General features: G+C 40.2%; 1 protein-coding gene across 7 annotated transcripts in view; it reads right to left on the bottom strand.

Annotated features, from left to right (window-relative positions):
• LOC309569543 (ryanodine receptor 3) overlaps positions 1-13,008 on the bottom strand; it is a 1,308,933-nt gene that overhangs the window by 155,579 nt on the left and 1,140,346 nt on the right. For all 7 annotated transcript variants that reach the window (XM_082275412.1, XM_082275411.1, XM_082275414.1 and 4 more), the window contains 2 exons: positions 4,168-4,256; positions 924-1,052 (listed from right to left, as the gene is read on the bottom strand). In XM_082275412.1, the coding sequence (XP_082131538.1) occupies positions 924-1,052; positions 4,168-4,256 (218 nt within the window). The remainder of the gene's footprint in view (positions 1-923; positions 1,053-4,167; positions 4,257-13,008) is intronic.

The following is a 13,008-nucleotide window of genomic DNA, read 5'->3' as shown; positions in this document are numbered from 1 at the left end:
TTCCATTAAATATGCATGGAAAGCTAAATTGGTATGCATAAGTGAGTGAATCGTATCACATTCTATATTGGGGTAATCCATTGTACTGTGCAGAATGCCTTTACAAGGGGAATCAGAGCTGACAACATTATATAAGATGTAACTTTATGTTAGCTTTGTTAAAAGGTGCATTTTATGGCATTTTACAGTGATACAAACTGAATTTGGCCACAGGGCTGTACTTTACACTGTCAAAGAAACTCCTGTAGTTAAACAAAATCGCATGTTAAATTTACTCTTGATTATATATCAGCTGATGTGATTATTTGTTCAGTTCAGGTGCTTGGGGCATTAAATTACCACTATCAAAGGCCAGGTTTGTCGTTGGAAACCAAAGGTTTAAGGAAGCTCTATAATAGTGAGGTGCCTATTTACAAAGAAGGTGCAAAACAAGATCCGGTCTTTTCTTGCTCATCATTTTCCAATTTATTAGTAAAAAAAAGTGGTGATCTACAGTCTGGTGAAACAGATCAATGATGAAAATGAATTTGAAGATTGAAAATAAAAAAATAATTTTTTTTTTTTTTTTTTTTAAATAACTGGTGAACCTATACAAGTGAAAAAAAAATGTTTACATTAAAAGTAATTTAATTTGCCTCTATTATAGTGCAAAAGTAATCCTCAATTTCAAAACATTTTTAATATATTTAATGTCAATACAATTTTAATAAAATATATTTAGAAAAATATAAAGTAGTTGCAACTGAAACAAACAAATGGTATATATAGTATGTTGTACACTCTGGCAGTTCACAGCCTCCTAAACATATTTGACTCAATTTAGGTTCTCTGTTATAGAAGTCATTGAGCATAATGAATTTTACCTATAAAGTTTCTGAAGTGAAACAAATTGAAACACAAACAATTTGTAAAACAATTGTTACCTGAATGTATTCTGTGAGCGAGTTGAATATTTGTTTGGTAACAGACAGAGACTTGGAAAAGTTGTGCTGTCCAGATTCATCAATCACATCTTTCCCTGAGTAATACCAGTAGAAGTCACTGATAGATTCCTGCAGAAGAATCACATTAGTTGTGGTCTGGAATGAACAGATCTTTACAGTTACTGGGTTTGCACCCCAAGAGTATCATTTAATTATATCTTTCCAGGGGTTATCTAACAGGATAAAATAATGTTACGCCCCCACAACTTTACAATCAGCTATACAAACCTACTGCTAAATGCATGCTCTGTAAAAATGACCTTGTATAATAACCTCACATACTATCATATATAAAACAAAGTCTGTTTTTTTAAGCTAATACAATCTAATGTATCATCTTAAAAGACAACGCAGAAGTATTCCATGATAATGATGACCACATCAGAAAAATACATACTTAACCACTTTAATCAGGTTTTTTGTTTGGTAGAAAATTATTTAGATCCCCCAGAGTATAAATTGGTGGGCTTTGCAATTTTTATATCACACGATATTTGCGCAGAGATTTTTCAAATGCAATTTTTGGGAAAAAATACACTTTTTAAATTTGAATGCAAAAAAACTTAATACATAACCCAATTTTTTTGTAAAATATGAAAATGATGTCACACCGAATAAATAGATACCAAACATGTCAAGCCTTAAAATAGCGCATGCCCGCACAGTGGCAACAACCTTTGTAAATTGTACTATCCATATGCGACACTTTCAAAGCCTTTACAGGTTACCACTGTATATCTACAGAGGAGGTCTAGTGCTGGAATTACTGCCCTGGATCTGACGTTTGTGGTGATACCCCACATGTGTAGGACAATTGCTGTGTGCGTTTGTGCGGTATAGACACACGTGTTCGCCTTTGCGTGCTAGAACGGGGGGATGGGGGCACTTTAATTTTTTTATTATTATTATTATTATTTATTTTATTTGTTTTTACACTGTGGCTTTCATTTTTTTATCACTTTTATTGCTGTCACAAGGAATGTAAACATCCTTGTGACAGCAATAGGCACGTGACAGGTACTGTTTATGGAGGGATCCAAGGTCAATAAAACCCCAAATCCCTCATTTGCACTTGAAAGCATTCAAAACGCCAAGATCAGCGTTTATAAATACTTTCGGTTTTTAAAAAATGACGCCGTTGACAGCCAGGAAAACCGGAAGTGATGTCATTGCTTCTGGGTTACTATAGTAGAGACCCAATCAAAGCTGATTCTGGTAGTATATAGACCTTGAAATCTGGACCACAGGCAGAGAAGTCTTAACCTGAATATTCTTTAGTGATACCCAGTGAAAAAGTGAATATTCAGATAGCTTTCAGAGAGCTGTTAAAGTTTTCCATATCATTGACATTGGGACTGAGTGATAAGAACAAGAGAAAGCAAATCTGAGTAATGCCCCTTTATCATCTTTGTGGATAATATGATCAATAAAGTAGATGTAAAGCTTTTTTTTTTTATTCATACCTAATATTCATGCTATGGAGGTCGTTATTCAGACGCTTCCTGTCCCTGTCTGCCAATTGCTTACCTGCAGTCACCCTGTTACAAAGGGAATTTTTCCTTAGCTTAGTGAATGTGGTGGAAATTCAGTTTGCAAAGAACACCCAATAATGTGCATGGACAAGAACAGTAATTTTGCCTGCACATCATTGATGGGATTTAACAGAACTTCATCTCATTCCATAAGCCCTGTAACAATTCCCTTGCAAAGTCAACAGCCTTTTTGGCTTTATCCCCCATAAATGGCCATGCCAATGATCATAAGGTCCTTACATGGACATTATCAGTTCAGTCATGTCTTGTGCCAAGAAGAAAAAACTGATGAATACTGATTCAGGTTACATTGGTTTGCTCATCTACCTTCAGTTAAGTTTACATCAGTTTACATCCGCTTTTGCACACATTTTTTGGATGTCTGTTTTTTAAGTGTTAAAGAAAATAGTCATAGATGAGAAAGGTATAAACAAAAAAAATATGCTTTTTGTATAAAAATGTATGTACGCATAACAGACTTAACATTCATTGTATATGTTCAAAAGAAAAACATAAAACATCCTTTTACACCTGTTTCTGTCTGCAAATACAGAACAGGACACAGGCTTTTTCTGTTTTTTTTTTTTTTTTTTCCTGAAAGCATAGAATGTGGATGTAAACAAAACGTATGTCTGTTTACAAACTGATACACAGATCCAGACTGAACGCTTGTGCTAAAGGACCCTTATGCAGCAATGTTTCTACACTGTCCCCATCTGGAAGCTCTCCCTGTGTACTGACATGCAGCTGCTAGTAAAGTGCACTGAGATGCAAAAAAGGTGGAAGATTGGTGAAAACAGAAAAAAACACGACACTATGTTGTAGAATCTAAATGTCATTTCGTTAGGGTTCACATCTAGTCTAAGGTGTGTTCTAATGCAAATTCAACGTATGCATTAAAAGAAAGTGTGGTTTTGAAAAGCAAAGGAGTAAATCAGACCTACAAGTGGAACAGTTACCATAGCAACAATTAAGTTTTCATCTTTTAAAGCAAACAAGGGATCTGATTAGTTGCTATGGGTCATTTCTCCAGTTTTCTTTGCTCCAGACTTGATCTTACGAACACATTAACAATTTAAATCATAATTATAAGTATAGAAAGTGGGATTTCTTTAGGTTTTGTATGCTGTTCTGAAGTTTTTATGTAGCCCTTCAATACAAATTATTCTGTTCGACTTCCCTTTCTAGAAAATTAACTGCTGCATTCGTTTTCTATATTACCTTTACTGAATCATATTTTATCTATTACAAGAGGCAGCACAGTCAAGCAAATTAATATCATATTACCAATGCTAAACAGCGGCAGATGAATATCCCCATGCATTATATGAGGAATCACATTCCCCTTGTATGAGCTGAGGCCAAACCACAAAAAACCTGCTGATTAAACATGCTAAAGAAAAGCAAATTTAACAGAGATTTTTCTTCTCTTTCATTGTTGTTTTTTGTGTAGTGAATATTTTTTGTGTCATGGACTATATGAAAGACTTTGTTTCTGACTATTGGGCTCCGAATAATGCCATGTTCCTAGAGAGGCTGCCTGATGAACAAAATAAAGTATCAAAACACAACATAAAAAACATGCTTTAATTCTTGAAAACCAATAAAAATGATTGAACTTAAAAAAAAAGAAAAAAACATTCTTTAATTACCTGGAGACGGAGAAGATAATCCACGGTGCTAATAATAATATTTACAGTAGTGGTATTGCCCATCTGGGTTCTGAGGAAATTCTGAAAGTCTTAAAAAATATGAAAACACATTCAATAGGCATAAATTACAAAAGGGAACATGGTAACAGATGTGTTGTTTATCTTTTATCAAATATACAAGAAATGAATCTTCCACTTCAGTTTTTTGCTGTCATATGTTGTTGTTTTTTTCTTTTATTAGGATGAGCACATTGGTAGGATACTAGCATTTTTATTTTAGATCCTACTGTATACAACTGTATAGTCCACGTACTTAGGGCTGCATGTAAAGGCACATAACCATGGCACTTAACCATTTTAATTTAATATAAATGCGAAAAAAAAATAAAAAAAACTGAATGCATAATGGATATGTGTTGCTGTCTGGTTTCTATAAACAACTACCATTGTACTATAGAGTCTACTAATTAATAGCCTGCATAGGAAAAGATAGTTACATTTTCCTTAACCACTTGCCGACCGCCGCAAGTACATATACTGCGGCGGTCAGCCCCTCACAGGCAAAGTGACATACCGGTACGTCACTAGCTTGTGCGGCTCTGGGGAGCGAGCGCGCGCCACCAGAGGCGCGCTCCCGCGCGGTCACGGACCCCCCCGCGCGTGTGAGCGGCGGACCTGATGTCCGCCGCTCACTCACGACCGTCCGTGACAGCGGGAGAAAGGCAGGCGGCTAGTGTAAACAAGCCGCCTGTCATTCTCCCCTGTGTAGAAACAGTGATCATACGGTTCTACTATGTAGGACGATTGATCATTGTTCCTACACCTCAAGCCACAGCCAATCACAGTTAGAATCACGCCCCTAGGGACACACACAGCCCCTCCCTCTCAAATAAAGTTAACCCCTTCACTACCAGTGTCATTTTACAGTAACAGTGCATATTTATAGCACTGATTACTGCAGTAATGTCACTGGTAACCCCAAAAGTGTCAAAAATGTCAGTCAAGGGTCCAATCTGTCCTCCCCAATGTCGCAGTACCGCAAAAAAAAATTGCAGATCGCCGCCATTACGCGTTAAAAAAAAAAAACAACAAAAATTACAAAAATCTTTCCCTTTGTTAGTAAACGCGATAACTTTTGCGCAAACCAATCAAAATACGCTTTTTGCGATTTTTTTTACCAAACATATGTAGCATAAAACAAATTGGCCGAAAATGTTAAAAAATTTCGATTTTTACATTTTTTTTTTTGGGAATTGCATATAAAAAAATTTGAAAAATATTGTTATTTTTGCAAAATTGACGCTCTTTTTTTGTTTATAGCGCATGATCAAAAAATCGCACAGGTGATCAAATACCACCAAAATAAAGCTCTGTTTGTGGGTAAAAAAGGACGTCAAAATCTTTTAGGTACAGCATCGCACGACTGCGCAATTGTCCGTTAAAGTCACGCAGTGCCGAATCGCAAAATACCCCCTGGTCAGGAAGGGGGTAAAATCTTCCGGGGCTTAAGTGGTTAAAGCTGAATTCCAACTTTACCTTTTCTTTTTTCCCATCCACAGCCAGGCCCCCCTTGTGCTGGCCCATACTAGATTCATTTTCCTGCACAATTTTGTTTTAGTACTAGTTAAAGATAAAATCCAGGCATATTAAGGCAGGTATATTTTTTTTATATAAACAGTAAACAGTGCAGCGCTCTAAAACTAATAAAACACAATGGAATAAAATCGCAGCTAAAAATCACAGATAAAACACAAAAGCAAAAGTCCATCTAAAAGAGCCAGATCAGAGGTCGGGTAAGAAGTAATAGGTGTAGTAGTCCTTATAAGGTGCAAAGATTTCTAATGAATTCCCGAGGAGCCAGGTGCAGATAGCAGAAGACACACACACTCCCTCCACCTTCCAGAGTGGCCTCTCACCTTATTAAGGTTTTACACGGGCATTGTAAACATAGACACATCACCAACTCCAACCTCTTGACAATCCTTCCGGTTATCAATGAAGGAAAACCAATCTGTAGTAAGCATGAACCTACACAGCTTCGTACTGCACACTCCTGGATGTCTCTCCGATGACAGGGTATTGAAAGGAGAAAAAAACGCCAGGATAGTGTAATACTGATTTTTAATAAGATTTAAAACTTCACAAAGTGGCCTCTTACTTGTTATAGATGGATATCAGGCATATACCAATAGAAAGACCGGGACAGCGGGACTCGCTCGGTGTCACTCGGTCTCCTCCGTGCCAGCGGGTGACGTCAGACGCTCAACTCCTCCTCCCTCCGCACGCGTATCGCCTCCGTGGGTGGAGGCTTCGTCAGCGATGAAGAGGATAGGTCCAACGTCACCTTATTAGTAAACCTCCCCTTAATCTGATTGGCCAGTCCTTCTACAACGTTCCCATGGATACCCTAATGCCGGAACTAGAGGGAAATCCCAGCTCAGACTTCAGACAATCCCGAGTATGGCTATAAACAAGATGAGAGGAAACTTAACCCCTTCTCCACCTTCGGGCAGCTTAATACGCTCCCCAAAGCCAATTATTAACAGGATCAGAATGGATAGCACTCAATTGATGTGCTTAATTAAGACTTTAAAAAGTAATAAATAATACAACAGCGTATGACGCCGTATACCCGTTGGCACGGAAGAATATATACATCATAAATATACATGTTAAGAACGATAAAAACTTTACACATGATAATACAACTACTTAGAACACTGCACATGTAGCTATATAAATAAAAATAGAAATGGACATAAAAGAATAATTTATCGATCAGAAATAAAACAATTCAAATCAAAATCCGTGTTCAGACCCCGGGGTACGGCAACCTTCATTTCGTAAATCCAAAAGGATTCCCTTTTACTTAATTGGCGAATGTAGTTGCCGCCCCTCCAGTGCTTTTTAACTTTTTCAATGCCCCAGAAATTCATATCCTTGGGGTCTTTGTTATGAAAGTTTTTGAAATGCTGGTACAGAAAATGGGGGGATTTTCCCTTTCTAATGCACCTAACATGTTCAGCAAGTCTTACTTGGAGGGCTCTTGAGGTCCTACCGACGTACTGTAGTCCACAACTACATTCGATCACATACACAACCCCAGTAGTCGCACAGGTAATAAGGTCATTGATCTTATACTCTTTACCTGTCGCCTGAGCCACGAAATCCTTCCTACGTTTCACATTCTTTTTCGCAGAACGGCACACTATGCATTTGCCACATGCATAAAAACCTTTCAGGAAAGCAAACAATTTATTATGTGCCTCCACTGGGGGATCTACTACTCCTGGGGCTAAAATATTCCTCAAGGTAGGTGCCCGTTTATAAACAAAACGTGGTCTGGCTGGGAGATGGTCACATAGTACTCGGTCTTGCATCAAAATGGGCCAATGTTTGTTAAAAATACTTTCAATTTTTTTGTATTGAATATTGTAATCTAAAACAATCCTTACATCACCTTTTGGTGCTTCTCGTTTGGGGCCACTAGTTAACAGCGTATTACGGTCAATCTCTTTGACACTTGAGAGGTCCTTAGATAGTCTCTCTTTATTGTAGCCTTTCTGTAAAAACCTTTCAGATAAGACATTGGCCTGTTCCATATAGTCAACTTCTGAGGAACAATTGCGTCTTAGCCTGACAAACTGTCCTTTCGGAATGTTACAGAGCCAAGAGGCATGATGGCAGCTGTCGAGAGGGATGTATGCATTTCTGTCAGTTGGTTTGAAGTGGTTACTAGTCATGAACCCTCTGGTTCCCTTTGAGATGACCAGATCCAGAAAAACTACACTGGTAGTACTAGTGGTCCATGTGAGTACTATGTTTTTGTTATTATCATTTAATTTACTCATAAATGTCTCAAGGTGGTCCATTTCCACTCACATGGACCACTAGTACTACCAGTGTAGTTTTTCTGGATCTGGTCATCTCAAAGGGAACCAGAGGGTTCATGACTAGTAACCACTTCAAACCAACTGACAGAAATGCATACATCCCTCTCGACAGCTGCCATCATGCCTCTTGGCTCTGTAACATTCCGAAAGGACAGTTTGTCAGGCTAAGACGCAATTGTTCCTCAGAAGTTGACTATATGGAACAGGCCAATGTCTTATCTGAAAGGTTTTTACAGAAAGGCTACAATAAAGAGAGACTATCTAAGGACCTCTCAAGTGTCAAAGAGATTGACCGTAATACGCTGTTAACTAGTGGCCCCAAACGAGAAGCACCAAAAGGTGATGTAAGGATTGTTTTAGATTACAATATTCAATACAAAAAAATTGAAAGTATTTTTAACAAACATTGGCCCATTTTGATGCAAGACCGAGTACTATGTGACCATCTCCCAGCCAGACCACGTTTTGTTTATAAACGGGCACCTACCTTGAGGAATATTTTAGCCCCAGGAGTAGTAGATCCCCCAGTGGAGGCACATAATAAATTGTTTGCTTTCCTGAAAGGTTTTTATGCATGTGGCAAATGCATAGTGTGCCGTTCTGCGAAAAAGAATGTGAAACGTAGGAAGGATTTCGTGGCTCAGGCGACAGGTAAAGAGTATAAGATCAATGACCTTATTACCTGTGCGACTACTGGGGTTGTGTATGTGATCGAATGTAGTTGTGGACTACAGTACGTCGGTAGGACCTCAAGAGCCCTCCAAGTAAGACTTGCTGAACATGTTAGGTGCATTAGAAAGGGAAAATCCCCCCATTTTCTGTACCAGCATTTCAAAAACTTTCATAACAAAGACCCCAAGGATATGAATTTCTGGGGCATTGAAAAAGTTAAAAAGCACTGGAGGGGCGGCAACTACATTCGCCAATTAAGTAAAAGGGAATCCTTTTGGATTTACGAAATGAAGGTTGCCGTACCCCGGGGTCTGAACACGGATTTTGATTTGAATTGTTTTATTTCTGATCGATAAATTATTCTTTTATGTCCATTTCTATTTTTATTTATATAGCTACATGTGCAGTGTTCTAAGTAGTTGTATTATCATGTGTAAAGTTTTTATCGTTCTTAACATGTATATTTATGATGTATATATTCTTCCGTGCCAACGGGTATACGGCGTCATACGCTGTTGTATTATTTATTACTTTTTAAAGTCTTAATTAAGCACATCAATTGAGTGCTATCCATTCTGATCCTGTTAATAATTGGCTTTGGGGAGCGTATTAAGCTGCCCGAAGGTGGAGAAGGGGTTAAGTTTCCTCTCATCTTGTTTATAGCCATACTCGGGATTGTCTGAAGTCTGAGCTGGGATTTCCCTCTAGTTCCGGCATTAGGGTATCCATGGGAACGTTGTAGAAGGACTGGCCAATCAGATTAAGGGGAGGTTTACTAATAAGGTGACGTTGGACCTATCCTCTTCATCGCTGACGAAGCCTCCACCCACGGAGGCGATACGCGTGCGGAGGGAGGAGGAGTTGAGCGTCTGACGTCACCCGCTGGCACGGAGGAGACCGAGTGACACCGAGCGAGTCCCGCTGTCCCGGTCTTTCTATTGGTATATGCCTGATATCCATCTATAACAAGTAAGAGGCCACTTTGTGAAGTTTTAAATCTTATTAAAAATCAGTATTACACTATCCTGGCGTTTTTTTCTCCTTTCAATACCCTGTCATCGGAGAGACATCCAGGAGTGTGCAGTACGAAGCTGTGTAGGTTCATGCTTACTACAGATTGGTTTTCCTTCATTGATAACCGGAAGGATTGTCAAGAGGTTGGAGTTGGTGATGTGTCTATGTTTACAATGCCCGTGTAAAACCTTAATAAGGTGAGAGGCCACTCTGGAAGGTGGAGGGAGTGTGTGTGTCTTCTGCTATCTGCACCTGGCTCCTCGGGAATTCATTAGAAATCTTTGCACCTTATAAGGACTACTACACCTATTACTTCTTACCCGACCTCTGATCTGGCTCTTTTAGATGGACTTTTGCTTTTGTGTTTTATCTGTGATTTTTAGCTGCGATTTTATTCCATTGTGTTTTATTAGTTTTAGAGCGCTGCACTGTTTACTGTTTATATTTTTGCTACCCAGGTTTTGTTTCTGTGCCTGTTTTTAGTGTCCAGCTGCTATCTGTTAGGGTTGAGCGCTGATATTTCTTACCATTTGTTTATATTTTTTTTATAGTCTGCACCAATGTAACTCTAAATATACCATACCTGGCCTATGTCACTGGAAGCTGCAAATCCCTGAAGTAGACACCACTACTCCAGTGATCTCCACTTGCTTCCGAGTCCTGTGCTGAGAAGCTGGTCCGATCGTAAACACAAGAGGTTGGTCCCTCAGCCCATATGCCTTTCGGAGAATGCTTTGCAATTCCTGAATAAATGGAAAGCTTATCTGATTGGACAAGGTAGAGAACATTACTACCCCACCTCACCTCATCCAATCAGAGAATGCTTTACATTCATTCAGCGAATGCTTTGCATTCTCTGAATGGCGCCCATGCTGAGCAGTTTGCCTCTTGTGTTCACATTACATCAGGTTGGAAGCAATCGGAGATCACTGGAGAAGTGGTATATACTACAGTGATTTTCAGGTTTCAGGGGAATCGGCCAAGTATGATGCATACATACATGGTCCAAGCTGGACTAATGTATTTATGTGAAAATACACCATGCCTGGAATTCTTCTTTAATTTAGAAGCTGCAAGAACCACCCATAGACCTGCCAAACCTTTACTCTGAACAACATTCATTAAGTAGCCCTTACCCTGCCCATCACATCCATTGGCTGCATGTCTGTCAATTCTGCCCTACTTCAATCGTGTGTGGGAGTGGTTGAAGTGTGAAATGTCACAAGGGGATTTTTTTTTTTTAAATTCATGAGTGGGCATTATCTTTTGAGGACTGAATAAAAAAAAAAAGTCTATTTTGCAATGCTTACTTCTACTGTAGGATATGTATCCAAAAAGAAGCTACTACAGGCATGCTGTAATTTCTGCTAGGAAAGCTAAAGATCTAGTTAATCTGCGCACATTCAAAATCACTACAGACACTATGGAGTTGATTTAGTAAAGGCAAATAGGCTGTGCACTTTGCAAAATGCAGGTGCACTCTGCAAGTGCAGTTGCTCCAGAGTTTAGTAAGTAAGGTAAAGCTTCACTTTGCAAAAAGTACCCAATCACATGCAAGGAAAAAAAAAATAAACAGCATTTTTGCTTGCACATGATTCGATGATAAGTCCGGGAAAAACTGCACTTTGCAGAGTTCACAGTCTATTTGTCATTAGTAAATCAACCCCTATGTCCCCATTAGCTCCACTCTCTCCAGGTTCTGGGCAGGTTCTGTTGCTACTTGCAGGCTGTCTATAAGCTAAGAATCCACCCACTGCCTGCTGTCAATCACAAAGGGAGTGGACCTGATGGGCAACTAATGTGTGTGAATCCCCATCAGGCCCCACCCCCACAGATACAAAACATCCCAGTGCTGAGCTGTCTGTTTTGCAGCTGCAGCGGCGATGAGGTACCACAGTTGCACTAAGGGCAGAGTGTCTGTATGGATACTGCAGCCTCAGCGCGCTTCCAATCGCAGTGAATGGCCCAGCACCAACATTTGTCATGTGGAGGCTTGGCATGTCTTAGAAATGCTTTATAAATCCTCCTGATCATTTTCAACTTTTTATTATACTGCATTGACAGTTGTGACGAACGCCCATTTGCTGGGATGTTCGTCACGGGTTACTGGAGGAGTGTGGAGGCCAGCCTCCTGCCCACGGACTATGGGCCCTGGCTTGTAGGGCAGTGCACCTCTGTGTGGGGGTATATGCTGGGGGACAATGGGAGTAGTTTTGCTTTGGACTCAAATCCCTGTCACCCCAAGCGACACAGACTTTGGGCCTAAGCTGCAAAAGGACTTCACTCCAGGAGAGACTAAACAGATGCTAATGACATAAGACTCAGCTTTGGTATACTGGGGGGGGATGTGTATTGACAGTTCTAATAAGGTGTGCTGAAATTGGAGACGGGCTGTCTGAGAGCCTATGTCTCCTGCTTTCATCTGTTTAGAGGTGAAGTGTGTTCACACGTCTAGGAATGTGTATTCGGCTATGTTTTGGGTTTGTTGTGTGTTGAATTAATTATGATAATGTTGCAGTCTCATTCACCTGTGTCTGTCCAGATGGCCAGGTATGTTAATTACTGTTTACATATTGCAAGTGAGTTGGTAAATAAAGTGTCATTTGTTTTAACCTTCATCAAGCTGGAGGCTGATGTTTGGGGGGAATTGAGGGGCCAGGACTGCATCACTGGAGATTCTGGGGACCTAAGACAGAAATACTTGGTCCAAGTATTGGGGATCTGTTACACTGGTGGCAAGTGGAGGGATTCTTCTCGGAATAGATCCCAAACCAGGAATGCAGTGAGGAGCCCAGCAGCATCTCGGTCTAAGGAGGAACTCAGGAGATGGAGCGAGCTAGCCCCCGGGCAGTGTCCCCATATGTGGTGGAGTTCCAGCGGAGGCTACAAGACATACTGGCAAAGCAACAGGGCCATATGTCAGCCAAGGACAAGGGGAACTGGAGAAAAAATGTAATGCAAGAACTCTGGCAGGAGTCCATGGAAGTAGCACAGCTTCGGCTGAAAGAGAAGCTTCCAAGTACAGCGCAACGCTGGCAGGAACAGGTGAGCCAGCGGATGTTTATCCTGGGAGAACAACCCTTGACGCAGTGGGAAAGGCACCTTGAGTGCCTGGTCCAGAGAGAAATTATGCTGGACGACTCGTACCGGGCACTATGGTGGTACGCAGTCCAACGAGACCCTTGGTTGGCAGAAGGCATTCAACCAGGGGGGGGGGGGGGGCTATGATGGCCCAGGCCTGTTGTGGAAGGTCATGGAGGAG

The sequence above is a fragment of the Pelophylax lessonae genome (genome assembly GCF_965119305.1).
Source record: "Pelophylax lessonae genome assembly, chromosome: 13".
Taxonomy (NCBI): Eukaryota; Metazoa; Chordata; class Amphibia; order Anura; family Ranidae; genus Pelophylax; species Pelophylax lessonae.
The sequence above is the reverse complement of the archived record's forward strand: the minus strand, read 5'-3'. Positions and strand labels throughout refer to the sequence as shown.